Source organism: Strix aluco, chromosome 21 (genome assembly GCF_031877795.1).
Source record: "Strix aluco isolate bStrAlu1 chromosome 21, bStrAlu1.hap1, whole genome shotgun sequence".
Taxonomy (NCBI): domain Eukaryota; kingdom Metazoa; phylum Chordata; class Aves; order Strigiformes; family Strigidae; genus Strix; species Strix aluco.
In genome coordinates this window covers 4462246-4475419 of record NC_133951.1, presented here as the reverse complement: position 1 = coordinate 4475419, position 13174 = coordinate 4462246, and the positions used below count along the sequence as shown (strand labels likewise).

Sequence of the window (13174 nt, the reverse complement as noted above, 5' to 3'; positions counted from 1 at the left end):
TGCCTTCCCAAATGATTCCCATTACCCTAGGAGGTGAAACAAAATACAAGATGTCCAACTGACAGAGAGGATGATATACTGCAAGTGTGATCTTTGAACGAGTGTACTGGAATCCAAGTCATCCTCTTTAATTAGCATGAGCAGAGGACCCAAGAAGGAAGCTGAAATATAAAGAATCATTTTGCACCTACTACTAGACATATAAACACAGTCATGACTCTAAAAGTGGATATTGCCAGGGTCACAGAGAGACTTAATCAGAATGTAAAGGATGAGAAGTTTCTTACAGCTATATGGATTTCAGCTGCTAAGCTTTCAGTTTCTGCCCAACTTGGAAGTCACTATGTCAACAGTCAGAGACAAGTCTATCAAAAATCTACAGACCTAACTTAATTTCATGTGTCATATAAAGATCAGTCAAGTCTGTTCTTTGTTAAATAGTTATATAATGCATTAGAAGAAGAGGGGAAAATCTATTCTTTCTTTCTCTCCCTTTATCCTGTTTTGCATGCTAGAGGATGAATAAGACCTTTCCATTTTCTTCAATGACATTTCTACAAGTACTCAATATTATTTTTGAAACAGAAATTACAAAAATCTCTATATTTTTTCTTCAGAAAGACTTTGGAAGCCTCATAAAAGAACACTTGATCTCAGGTGTTTCAGTTATACATACAGCACTGGAAACATAAAAAAGTTCTTTAAAGCAGTGAATTGAGAAGACTGGTCATCTCTCTGACCGTTCCTACAGTACTTCACCTCCCAGGCATTTGAGGAAGAGCATGAGCCTTCAGAATATGGTACAGAATCACAGCGCCTCAACCTAGCTCCATGGAAGAACTTCAAATAGCAGATCATACTTAATTCTTTGCAAAGGAAATGACAGCTCTGCAGGACCCAGAAGGTATTCCCAGACACCTCATGAATCTCAAACTTTTATTATCTAGAGCAGCTAGAGTGTTCTACTTGTGTCTTTTCCACATACACCCTTCCCACAAGATGCAATATAAACTTTCTGGCCACACCACACTCTCTAAAGTGGCCATATCCTTAAAATTCTCTATGAATTGCTAAAAATCATGTGAGTGTCTTTTTTTTTGCAATTACTTAATGCATCTCTTCCCAGGTTTACCTAACACTCACCTTCACTGAGAACTATCATGCTTTGTTTAAAAGCTATCTGCACTACTAAACTTATTTGTACATAGCTAAACAACATGCCTGTTTTAAGACACAATGCACTGTCATTGATGTATCAGAGCAAGTCAAGCGCTCTTCTTCCTCTGTGTAAACAGCAACCTAAACCTTTGTGTATTTTGCTTAAACTAATGATCCTTTTTTGGTTGTGCTTTTTTCTTTGTTTGTTTCTTTGTTTTGTTTTTGTTTGTTTGTTTGTTTTAGAAATGACAAGGCATTTTAAGATTAAGAAAAAGCTTCCTTCTTGATCTAGATTTGTATTCTTAATGTGAGGTTTAGGTTACTTTTGTTAATACTTTCTGTTGAACAAAGCTTCTGGTAGAATAAATCTACCTGGAATACCTAGGATTTGCACTGGATTGTTATGGGGGAAAAAAACCAAATTGTGTCTGCATCCACAGGTTAAACATGTCAAGACCTGGAGCCTCCCTGGAGTTCTCTGAATTTCTGTGGAGATTGTGTTTGTGCTTGGGAAAGCTGGAGGAGATGTGTTTGTGATCTAAACCCCATTCTTGCATTTGGTGACTATAGCCACTGTCCAAGGTCTCTACAATAGCAGCAAATTGGCATGTTAAAACTGCCAATAAACCTAAAAGACAAAGGATGCAAATGCCAGTAATCACTGCTAATTTGACCTTACTGAAACTTCTGCTAGACACACATCTGAGCAAACCACCACAGCCAGATATGGAGAACGACAAAACAATACCTTTAAAATCCAATTTCAAATAGCCAAATTGTAATACTTCAGAAGAAGGTAAAAGATGTAATTATATTAGATTGGTCTTATTCTTTATTTCCAGAATATTTCAGAATAGAATCTCCCCAAAGCTCTTCATAATACTAATCCTTCTCACTACTGCTGAGTCCTGAGAAACACAAATCTTGTATGTCAAACAGCAATTCAGAGTCCGGAGAAGAGAAGCCAACAATTCCAAGCCCCAGCGTCCTGCTCTATTTGCTGGACAGCACTTCCTCCTTTCAGATTCCTAGTCAAAATATTTATAGGAGATTTATTCACATAGCTAGTGAGACTTCAAATATTTCTAAATATATCCACAAGCACGAATGGAAATCATGCACTCAGTCGAGTTTGCCAAACAATGCTTTGCCAAAAATTTTTTGACCTAAGAAAGAGGAGGAGGCAAGTTGTATGTGCAGACCAGAACCTATAAAAGTGCTGGTAGGACGAGTTTGTTCTGTCTCCACGGAAAGCTTCAAGGTAAGAGTATGGAGGGCTGGGTGCTGGCAGAATCCCACTGCATTCCTGCTGCCTGTAGAACTGCTTTCCTCAAAGGACTGTCTGTGTCAGTAGAGATTCTCTTTCTGCTTTCAAGTCACCTGCATATTTTTGCCCTGTGACTTATTCTTGAGATTATGTGTAAAAGTAAGAAGGAAGATCTAATTTCTGTTTTTCAGTATTGACCATCTTCCAGTCTGAGAGCCAGCTGGTATCACAAGAGGTAAGACTGATTTACCTACTCCACAGGAATAGACTCTCCAAGATGTTGGGGTTTTTTTGCAGCTGTATGGGCACTTACCATATCCCTTTACATCTGTGCATATTAATGCAGTGTAATTCTACATGAGCTGTGTTGTCTAAAACAGAAATTTCCATTCATAACTGGGTTGGCCATATTTGTTTGGTACCTGCTGAGAAGTAGTTAACCTCTTACCACACAGAACTGTTAACAGGAGATTGTCAGTAAACAGAAATCCAGGAAAAAGAATATGAATGAACAACAAATGTATAGTTAAGATTTTGTCAAATCCCTCTGAGCATTTTTTATTGAGTTTTCCTCTTTTGATACTAAAAAAGGCAGAAAAACTGGAGAAAATAAAACTATGATTTCTAACGAGGAAACAGCTTTACATACACAATTCACACCTGTGCTTCTGCTTACTCCTCACTTTTTTTCTTATGTTGCTCCATCTCTACAGTTGATACAAATTACATGGTCTAAAATGTGCAAGAGAGAAAAGATATAACTGGGCTTTCATAATTTTAGTAAAATGACTTCCCTTGGTATCTCTGCTGCTTCATATAGAAAATTTTTGTGTTGTGCCAATCAATCCAATTTTTCTGTATAGCCTACTGAAACACTACTAGCTCTAAAGACTGAACATGTAAACTGGAATAAGGGAGAGAAAGTTAAAATAAGCTAAATTAAAGACACCTATCCTCTTCAGGAGCTAAATAAATTAAAGGATGTCTAAGGTGAAAAGCAAATAAGACAGAGAAGGAAACCGTGTGAATAGGCAGAGCAGAACGCTACAGAGAGTCAGGTGTGTGGTACAAAGACATTTCTTCCATCACTCAGCACTGTAGTATGTCTCTCCACTTCAGTCCTGTGTCGTGCTGCACACAGTAAACTGCAGCCATGTCGTCAGACTCTGAGATGGCCATCTTTGGGGAAGCGGCTCCTTACCTCCGAAAGTCAGAAAAGGAGAGAATTGAGGCCCAGAACAAGCCTTTTGATGCCAAGACAGCCGTCTTTGTGGTACATGCGAAGGAATCTTATGTGAAAAGCACAATCCAGAGCAAAGAATCAGGGAAAGTCACTGTCAAGACTGAAAGTGGAGAGGTGGGTAAAATACAAGATTTACAAACGGTATTAAATTCTCACTCTGAGATCGTAGCTGGCATATATGTACCTGTTTTATCTCTGACAGACCCTGACCGTGAAGGATGATCAGATCTTCTCCATGAACCCTCCTAAGTACGATAAAATCGAGGACATGGCCATGATGACTCACCTCCACGAACCCGCTGTGCTGTACAACCTCAAAGAGCGTTACGCAGCCTGGATGATCTACGTAAGTACCAGCAGCAGTCTTCCTCCGGGCAGCAAGGAGGAACTGCTCTGCCAGGGTAAGCGGAAGCCAACGTGCTGTCTCCCTTCCTCACAGACCTACTCGGGTCTCTTCTGCGTCACTGTCAACCCCTACAAGTGGCTGCCGGTGTACAACCCGGAGGTGGTGTTGGCCTACCGAGGCAAGAAGCGCCAGGAGGCCCCTCCACACATCTTCTCCATCTCTGACAATGCCTATCAGTTCATGCTGACTGGTGAGTTGTTCTCAGAGTGTTTCTATCAAAAAGACAGTTTAAAAGTAATCACAGAGTTTCCCTGATAAATATGCTAATATTTTCTTAACACATCATTAGAGTTTTATTTCAGTCATATCATTAATCACTACTAATTTAAAAGGGATTTCCTCACATCAATGTTTCTAAAAAGTAAGTATAGTACCACAGATAGTTAGTGTGTCAGGAAAAACAATAAGCCAAATGTAATGACATAGTGAAAGTTATCAGGGTATGAGATCCATATGTGATGTGAAAATTCTGTCTAACGATGTGATGTTAATTCACCAAATGGCTACAGGAATCATCAATAACACAAATATTCAGATTTGTCTTGATAAAACCATGACATGAAAAAATGAAATGGAAATATATATTGCTTCTCGTTTTGCTTTCACCTTTTCATTGCTTTCTTTCTCCATGCTATCAGGTTCAGAACTATTACCCATGCTCAGGATTCCTTGATCATGGGTCCTTACTCCCCCTTTCTCTGCTGCTCTAAATAGAGTCTCTGTAGCACAAAATTAAAAAACAAAACCTGAAAAAATTTACTGTATGCAGGAAAAAAAGACCATAGAGTACAGTTGGAAAAAAACACATGTCCCTTCAAGGGTTTTCTTTGTTCATGGAAAAGCATTATTGAATCATAGAATCATAGATCAGTTTGGGCTGGAAGGCACCTTTAAAAATCATGTAGTACCTTCCTCTGGCATTGGGAGGGACATCTTCCACTAGATTAAGTTGCACAAAGCTCTGTCCAACCTGACCTGGAGCACTTCTAATGATGGGGCATCCACAACATTTTTAGGCAACCTGTTCCAGTGGCTCATCACCCTCATCACAAAACATTTCTCAATCTAAATCTACTCTTTTTCATCTTAAAACTGTTGCCTCTTGTCCTGTCACTACAGGTCCTGGTAAAAAGTCTTTCTCTATTTTTTCTTACAAGCTCCCTTTAAGTATCAGAAGGCTGCAATAAGGTGTTCCTGAAGCCTTCTTCGGGCTGAATAACCCCAACTCTCTCACCTTTCTTCATAGGAGAGGTGTTCCAGTCCTCAGATAATTTTCATAGCCCTCCTCTGGACTCGCTCTAACATGTCCTTATTGTACTGGAGACCCCAGAGCTGGATGCAGTGCTCAGGGTAGGGTCTCACAAGAGTGGAGTAGAGGAACAGAATCACCTCCCTCGACCTGCTGGTTACACTTCTGATGCAGCCCAGGATATGGTTGGATTTCTGGGCTGCAAGCACACATTGCCAGCTCATATCTAATTTGACATCCACGAGTACCCCCAAGTTCTCTGCAGGGCTGCTCTAAAGACAGTCATCCCCCAGTCTACACTGATATTGGGGATTGCCCCAACCCAGGTGCAGGACATTGCACTTGGCCCTGTTGAACTTCATGCTTTTTACAGGGGCCCACTCCTCAAGACTGTTAAGGTACTTCTGGATGTCATACCTTCCCACTGGTGTATCAACTGCACCAGTCAGCTTGGTGTCGTTTGCAAACCTGCTGAGGGTGCACTCAATCCCACTATGTATGTCATTAATTGAGGTATTAAGTAGTATTGGTCCCAATACAAAGACCTGAGCAACACCACTCAATAACCAATTGGACATTGACCCTTTGACTACAACTCTTTGAATGTGGCAACCCAGGCAATTCCTTATCCATGTAACATTCCACCCATCAAATCCATATATCTCTAACTTAGAGGCAAGAATGTTGTGGATATGTTTAGAGGTAAGAATGTGGTACAAATTGTTTTACAAGTAATTAAAATTGAAAAAAAAATATTAGGAGCTAACAAAGGAAAAAACATACATAAATTTTCTTCTCATAACTTACATTTACTGTATTAATTTTCAGTCTTTTTGTGTTCTTCATTTAAAAAGTCGATCTGTTTCTGCCTCTTTCACAGATCGTGAGAACCAGTCGATCCTGATCACGTATGTACACCCCTTCTCGGGTCCCTGTGGGGCTGCCCGGTGCTGGGGGACCTCCCGCCTGACCACACGCTCTCTGCTTCTCTCTTTGGTTTCACAGCGGAGAATCCGGAGCAGGGAAGACTGTGAACACAAAGCGTGTCATCCAGTACTTTGCAACAATTGCAGCGAGTGGAGATAAGAAGAAGGAGGAGCAGACAGCAGGCAAAATGCAGGTGAGGTCCTAGGGGTAGGAACCTGCAACCCTCAGATTTATCTATGAGCTGTATCATGACAATAAGATTTCTATTTTAGGGGACACTTGAGGATCAGATCATCAGTGCCAACCCACTGCTGGAGGCTTTTGGTAATGCCAAGACAGTGAGGAATGACAACTCCTCACGCTTTGTAAGTTGTTGCCTGGGCCCAAATTACTTTTTCTGCATCAGCACACTGACTCAAATATTCTTGCAGTCAGGATTGGTAAAATAGATCTCAAATGACTTTTGTGCTTCTTTCAGGGTAAATTCATCAGAATCCATTTTGGTGCCACAGGGAAACTGGCTTCTGCTGACATTGAAACATGTAAGTGACCCTCCTGGCCTGATCCCTTTCCTTCCAGCCCCCCTCAGTTCTTGTGCTAACTCTTTCTACCTTCCTTGGCAGATCTGCTGGAGAAGTCCAGAGTCACTTTCCAGCTCAAGGCAGAAAGAAGCTACCACATATTCTATCAGATCATGTCCAACAAGAAGCCGGAGCTAATTGGTAGGAAAGATCACTAATGCCTCCAGACAAAGGTCATGGAACAACATCTAATTCCTTTACATGCCAATTACATTTGATCTCTATGTGTTTCGTCCTTCTTTTCAGAGATGTTACTGATCACCACCAACCCGTATGATTATCAGTATGTGAGTCAAGGTGAGATCACAGTTCCCAGCATTAACGACCAGGAAGAGCTGATGGCCACGGATGTAAGTAACGCACAGAAGTGTTCTTGGGCGGACTCTGACCTTTAACAGGCATGGTACTTACTCTAATCATTCTTTTGTTAGAGTGCCATTGACATCCTGGGCTTCACTGCTGATGAGAAAACAGCCATTTACAAGCTGACGGGGGCTGTCATGCACTATGGCAACCTGAAGTTCAAGCAGAAGCAGCGTGAGGAGCAGGCAGAGCCGGATGGCACAGAAGGTACCAGCACAATATATACCAGAGCTCACTACATGCCGGAACACTCACTAATACAGGCAGTAATTCAGGGTCAGAACCACTGACTCAGCCGGTGCATTTCCCCAAGTGCCAGTATTGTAGAAGCGAAGCGTGTCCTAACCAGGGGACTTTGCTGGAAGAACACAACTCAGTGGAAGAGGCAGATTATTTTGGAACTATATTTTGAAGTATAAGGTCCAGCAAACCCTAAAGCACGCTTCCGTTGGCTGGCACAGTGGGAGCCAGGCCGAAGGAAAGCAGGCTTTGCTGCTATACTGGTTCAGGACTGGGAGCCACTCTGCTCATAGGTAGCTACTATCATTTACCATCAGCTGTAGTCACTTCCGAATGGTATTGTTTCCAGGTGACAAGAAGCCAGAGCCCTGAAGCTGCTGCGCTTCAAAACCTGTCTTCTGGAGACAACTCACAGTGCCTGAACTGAGAGCATTGTGTTACTTCTTTTTACATGGGGGGGTTAAAAGGGAACATCAGTTAATATTGCAGCTGTGGCTCATACGTTCTACATTTTCTGCAGCATCTCAGCAAGTCTCTGGGACTTCTGTTTGAAAAATAGGCATCTAAGATTTGTCTATAACTTTTGCTTTGCCTTGTTCAAACGTGCATTCCTTTAAAAGTTCAGGGAAGCATTTCCATGAAGCTGGAGTTATTTGTATACATCATAAACACATACCATTAAGGGTTTTTTTTCTCGAGTTGTTTTTTAATGTGTGTGTGGTTTGGGTCTTTTTTTAGGAAAGTTGACACATAAGTGAAAATGACTCCAAGGATTACAACAGCAATGAATCTGATAATGATGAATAGTAACAGTAGAATAGGCTACAAATAATAGCTGTAACTTTACCTTACTCATGGTATTTTGCCAACCAAATCTTGGAAACATTTTGAGCAGGGATTCCATTGAAATCAGTTCTGTTGCACAGACACTGTAATCCTCTTATGAGGATTACTCTGAACCTGTGAACAAATTTCTAAGTGTGGCAAAGTCATCTTTTATTTTGCTACTTTTATTTGCTCCTAAAGGTTGGATGGGATATCTTCACTTCCTGTGGACTCCCTTTACTGTGCAATCTTTCTTTATCTACTTTGGAAAACATTGAGGAAAACACGGAATCTATTCCAGTACTTCATTATTGTTACTCATTGGAAATTTTTCCCCAATTTCTAGCCTAAATATATCCTGACACAATTTCAAGATGATGTGCAATATTCATGCAGCAATCTGCATCATTTCATATGAATTATATAAACATTCTTGAACAAATCTTTTTACATGGTGTGCCTGTTCGCAGAGCACAAGATAAAATGCCAAACTTTTTGTTTGAGGATGCACTTCTGAAAATAGCCCTTCATCTCATATGCTTACCTGTAGATTTGTAAAGGCATAATTGACACTTATTCATTATGCTCTCTTGATTATTATGTCTTTAAAGTTACCCTACCACAAACCACTGAACCAAATTGCACTGTATTTTCTTCTGAGAGGATCTGCGATTGTCTGCAACCTGATCATCATCCCAGACTTATCTTTCCTTTTTCCTTTTCAACATTTATTTATTATTATTCAGCATATATTATTTATTACGCGCACCTAAACATCTCTAAACTGATTTTTCATTTAAAATTGACAATAAACTAAGAATAGGTTAATAAAAAACAACCAGTATAAATCCTCCATCATTGCTGGGGAATATTGCTTAAGGTGAACTACAAATACATTACCTTTTAATTTTAACTAATCCTTTTATCTTTACTAGAATTACCATTTAGTACTTGTTTTAAAGTAACACTGATGTCTGTTGGGACCTTAACAACTAATTTTTTCGGTCCTTAGTTGCTGACAAGGCCGCCTACTTGATGGGTCTGAACTCAGCAGACCTGCTCAAGGCCCTCTGCTACCCCCGAGTCAAGGTTGGGAATGAATATGTGACCAAGGGTCAAACCGTGCAGCAGGTAATAAAAATCCCATGTCTATTGACAAATCCTCTGGACTTCCTCTTTTGCTCTACATGATAGCTACAAGACTTCTGTCTTTTATTTTAGGTATACAATTCAGTAGGTGCCTTGGCAAAGGCTGTGTTTGAGAAGATGTTCTTGTGGATGGTTATTCGAATCAACCAACAGCTGGATACGAAGCAGCCCAGACAGTACTTCATTGGTGTCCTGGACATTGCTGGCTTTGAGATCTTTGACGTAAGAACAATGCTTTATTACCATGCTTTTAGAAGTAACTGTATTGTGTGCCAAAGCACTTAAGAAGGAATGATGCCTTTTTTTTTACAGAAGTGATTTGATCCTTTCAGATTGCATCAAAAGCATCAGGATTCCCACAGGTTTTTTATTGGGAATAGATTTTTGTGTTGTACATATGCCAGTGGAAATACATTCATGCAGTTTTTTGACTGGTTACAAACAGTAGACTGACATGGCATTTGGTACCTGGTGCAGAGACATCGGTTCCATAGACAAAATTTGTGCTTAGAAAGCTTTGGACATGCTTTGAAATCAACATTTGGAAATGTTGGATAAACTGTTGCACTGTGGACTTTTCCATAACTGAGTTAGCCCAGTCTAGTAGATATCAAAACTGACAAATCTGAAATATTAAAGTGGCCTAAGCTTCTAGGGATCATAAGCATATGGATAAAGTTTAGCTTGACAAAAGAGACACACTGAGAGAATTTCCAAACTCCTGGCTGAGCAAAGAAGGAACACTCGCAGATCCTCCTGTAGTTTGGTACTGTTCTTTACCCCTAGCTTTCTAAGTTTACATAATAGTAATCTCTATTTGCAATCGTGCAGTTCAACAGCCTGGAGCAGCTGTGCATCAACTTCACCAATGAGAAACTGCAACAGTTCTTCAACCACCACATGTTTGTGCTGGAGCAGGAGGAGTACAAGAAGGAGGGAATTGAATGGGAGTTCATTGACTTTGGGATGGACCTGGCTGCCTGCATTGAGCTTATTGAGAAGGTATTTGTGTAATTCACAGTGTCTAAGATTTTCAGAAATGCATTAATTTTTTATTTATTTATAAATCTAGCTTGGAAGGGCAAATGTGTTATTGTAAATACACATGTTTAGATTATTTTACAATTTGCTCTGCTGAGCAGAAGAATGACCCCTGAGAGCGTTAATATTGTCCCAGTCAGGAAGCTGGTTTTTTTTCTGTGAGTCTTACTGCCTTTTCACGTCTTCCTCCTTCCTTCTTCTTCTCCCAGCCCATGGGCATCTTCTCCATCCTGGAAGAGGAGTGCATGTTCCCCAAGGCAACTGACACCTCTTTCAAGAACAAGCTCTACGACCAGCATCTGGGCAAGTCCAACAACTTCCAGAAGCCCAAGCCTGCCAAAGGCAAGGCTGAGGCCCACTTCTCCCTGGTGCACTATGCTGGCACAGTGGACTACAACATCTCTGGCTGGCTTGACAAGAACAAAGACCCCCTGAATGAAACTGTTGTGGGGTTGTATCAGAAATCATCAATGAAGACACTGGCCTTACTCTTTGCCTCTACTGGAGCAGAAGCAGGTCAGTTCTGTGAAATTCATATTTTCATTGTTATTTAATTACTCTACCAGAGCAATGAATATCAGCTAGACTGTTCTGAAGATACTGCATGTGGTGCAGAGACTCCCATGGCTTGAATTTATTAATAAAGGAAAAGATCAAATGTATTTCAATCCTCACCCTCAGCCATGATAATCCCTTGTATTATCACACAACTTTGGTCCTGTGTTCCTTTAGATTGAGTGTTGACCCTGTTTCCTACTTCATCCTATATTCCTTTCCTGGGATGGAGCTTCTTGCAGTCTCATAGAGAAAAAGTTTTCAAATAAAAGTTTTAAAACCATCTTTGTTTGGTGTTTTTCAGAGAGTGGTGGTGGTGGCAAGAAGGGAGGCAAGAAGAAGGGTTCTTCTTTCCAGACTGTATCAGCTCTTTTCAGGGTAAGTGCAGAAGTCATTCTCTCTATTTTTTTCCTCTTTTTTTTTTTTTTTTTTTAAATTTTTTAGTTGAAGATTGTGAGACCTCACACTAATTCCAACAAGGCTATTTTCCTACACTCATTAATGTTGTTCTGCATCAAGAACATCTCTTCATTTATTCTTAAAAGAGCTCACTGCAAGTCAGATGAAGTCAGATGAGGAAGATACATCTTGATCTAGCATTTCTTTGGGTTGGAAAAAGTACTTAGGTCAAGCTACAGTTTCTGTTACTCGTGTGTACACCAGTTGGTAGGATTAAGCTCTTCCCCCTTTCCCTTTTCCTTGGGAAGACAATGGTGGATCTGGCTACCTGCCTCAGGGAATCTCAATCTGGATCAGCACATACAAATATATGAATGTATGTGCATTTGCACTTAGTAATACATAACACTTGTTAAGTATTACAAACAATTGTTTGCGCTTGTTATGTATTACAAACAATTGTCTGCACATGATTATACATATGAAGACAAGGCAATAGGGAAAATTCAAGGCCAGTTACGTTTCCACCAATGAACAGAGTTTAAGGTAGATGGAAAAACTCTTGTTTCAGCATCTGTGGCAACTAGTTACTATCTGGCATACTGAGCAGTTTTTCACAATATGAAAGATCTATTTGTCTGAGCAGCTTTGCCCCTGCTCCAAGCCAGGGCTAAAATGAGAACTGTTAAAACCCAAAAGTGATTGTTAAAATTGGAGACAGTTCATGGGCTTTCTTTTAAAAACACTTCTAGAAAGTGGTGCTGTAGGACATGCTACTCATGTCTTTTCTCTATGACTTGTGACCCCCATTCTCACTGAACAAGGAGTCTTTCTGTCTTCACCATTCAATTTTTGTCAAATATATCTTCACAAGTAGCACCTAATGCCATTAAGCTTCCCTTTCCCAGTCTTCTCTGCAAACTTAGTCCTTGTTCCTCTTCCTTTTTGTCCTATTTTTGGTTCTGTTTTCTGTTCCCATCAATAGTCAGTATCTTCCATAGCATGAGAATCTGGTAATTACAAAGAATCCTCTTTCACTCAAAATTATGCCTTTTGCTATGAACTTCTGGTCACCATTCTCCATAGGTGTTCTGTCTGAGTGGATGTATCCCTCAGTCTCATGAAAACACAGTACACAGTTTTCTGACTTTCTCTCATGCTCAAGACTGAAAGGCAGAAGAAAACTCAAATTAGGATGGCTATAGGTGGGAATAATAAATCCATTATTGCTTTCCAACACTCTTCTCACATCTGACAGTATAATTGCAGAGGTACCAATTTTTAATGAAAAATCTTTGCTCATGAACACACAGGAGAACCTAAACAAGCTGATGACCAATCTACGGAGTACTCACCCCCATTTTGTGCGCTGTATCATACCTAATGAAACAAAAACACCTGGTAAGAACCTCAAATACAGAGAAATCATAGTGTGATATAGTCATTATTCTCTATGCTTTATCATGAACTATCAAATAATTGTCTTATTTGCTTAGGTGCCATGGAACATGAACTGGTGCTACACCAGCTGCGCTGTAATGGTGTGCTGGAAGGGATCAGAATTTGCAGGAAGGGATTCCCCAGCAGAATCCTCTATGCAGACTTCAAACAGAGGTCAGTCTCCTTCCTGATCTTCATTCTGTCTTTATTGAATAAGTTGTACATCTTAAATGTTTTAACATTTGTGGTTATTTTTAATGCCAACTCTATCTGATTACAATTGAAAGAAGGTGGAAATTCTGGAATGTATAACCAAAGGCAGCATGTATGG

General features: G+C 40.2%; 1 protein-coding gene across 1 annotated transcript in view; it reads left to right on the top strand.

Annotated features, from left to right (window-relative positions):
- The first annotated feature begins 3578 nt into the window (after positions 1 to 3578).
- LOC141933127 (myosin-1B) overlaps positions 3579 to 13174 on the top strand; it is a 50937-nt gene continuing 41341 nt past the window's right edge. The window contains exons 1-17 of the mRNA XM_074847516.1: positions 3579 to 3782; positions 3871 to 4014; positions 4108 to 4264; positions 6204 to 6231; positions 6329 to 6443; positions 6523 to 6615; positions 6729 to 6792; positions 6874 to 6972; positions 7078 to 7181; positions 7263 to 7401; positions 9272 to 9390; positions 9481 to 9630; positions 10240 to 10410; positions 10659 to 10965; positions 11309 to 11382; positions 12717 to 12804; positions 12900 to 13017. Coding sequence (XP_074703617.1) covers positions 3579 to 3782; positions 3871 to 4014; positions 4108 to 4264; positions 6204 to 6231; positions 6329 to 6443; positions 6523 to 6615; positions 6729 to 6792; positions 6874 to 6972; positions 7078 to 7181; positions 7263 to 7401; positions 9272 to 9390; positions 9481 to 9630; positions 10240 to 10410; positions 10659 to 10965; positions 11309 to 11382; positions 12717 to 12804; positions 12900 to 13017 — 2174 coding nt within the window. The remainder of the gene's footprint in view (positions 3783 to 3870; positions 4015 to 4107; positions 4265 to 6203; positions 6232 to 6328; positions 6444 to 6522; positions 6616 to 6728; positions 6793 to 6873; positions 6973 to 7077; positions 7182 to 7262; positions 7402 to 9271; positions 9391 to 9480; positions 9631 to 10239; positions 10411 to 10658; positions 10966 to 11308; positions 11383 to 12716; positions 12805 to 12899; positions 13018 to 13174) is intronic.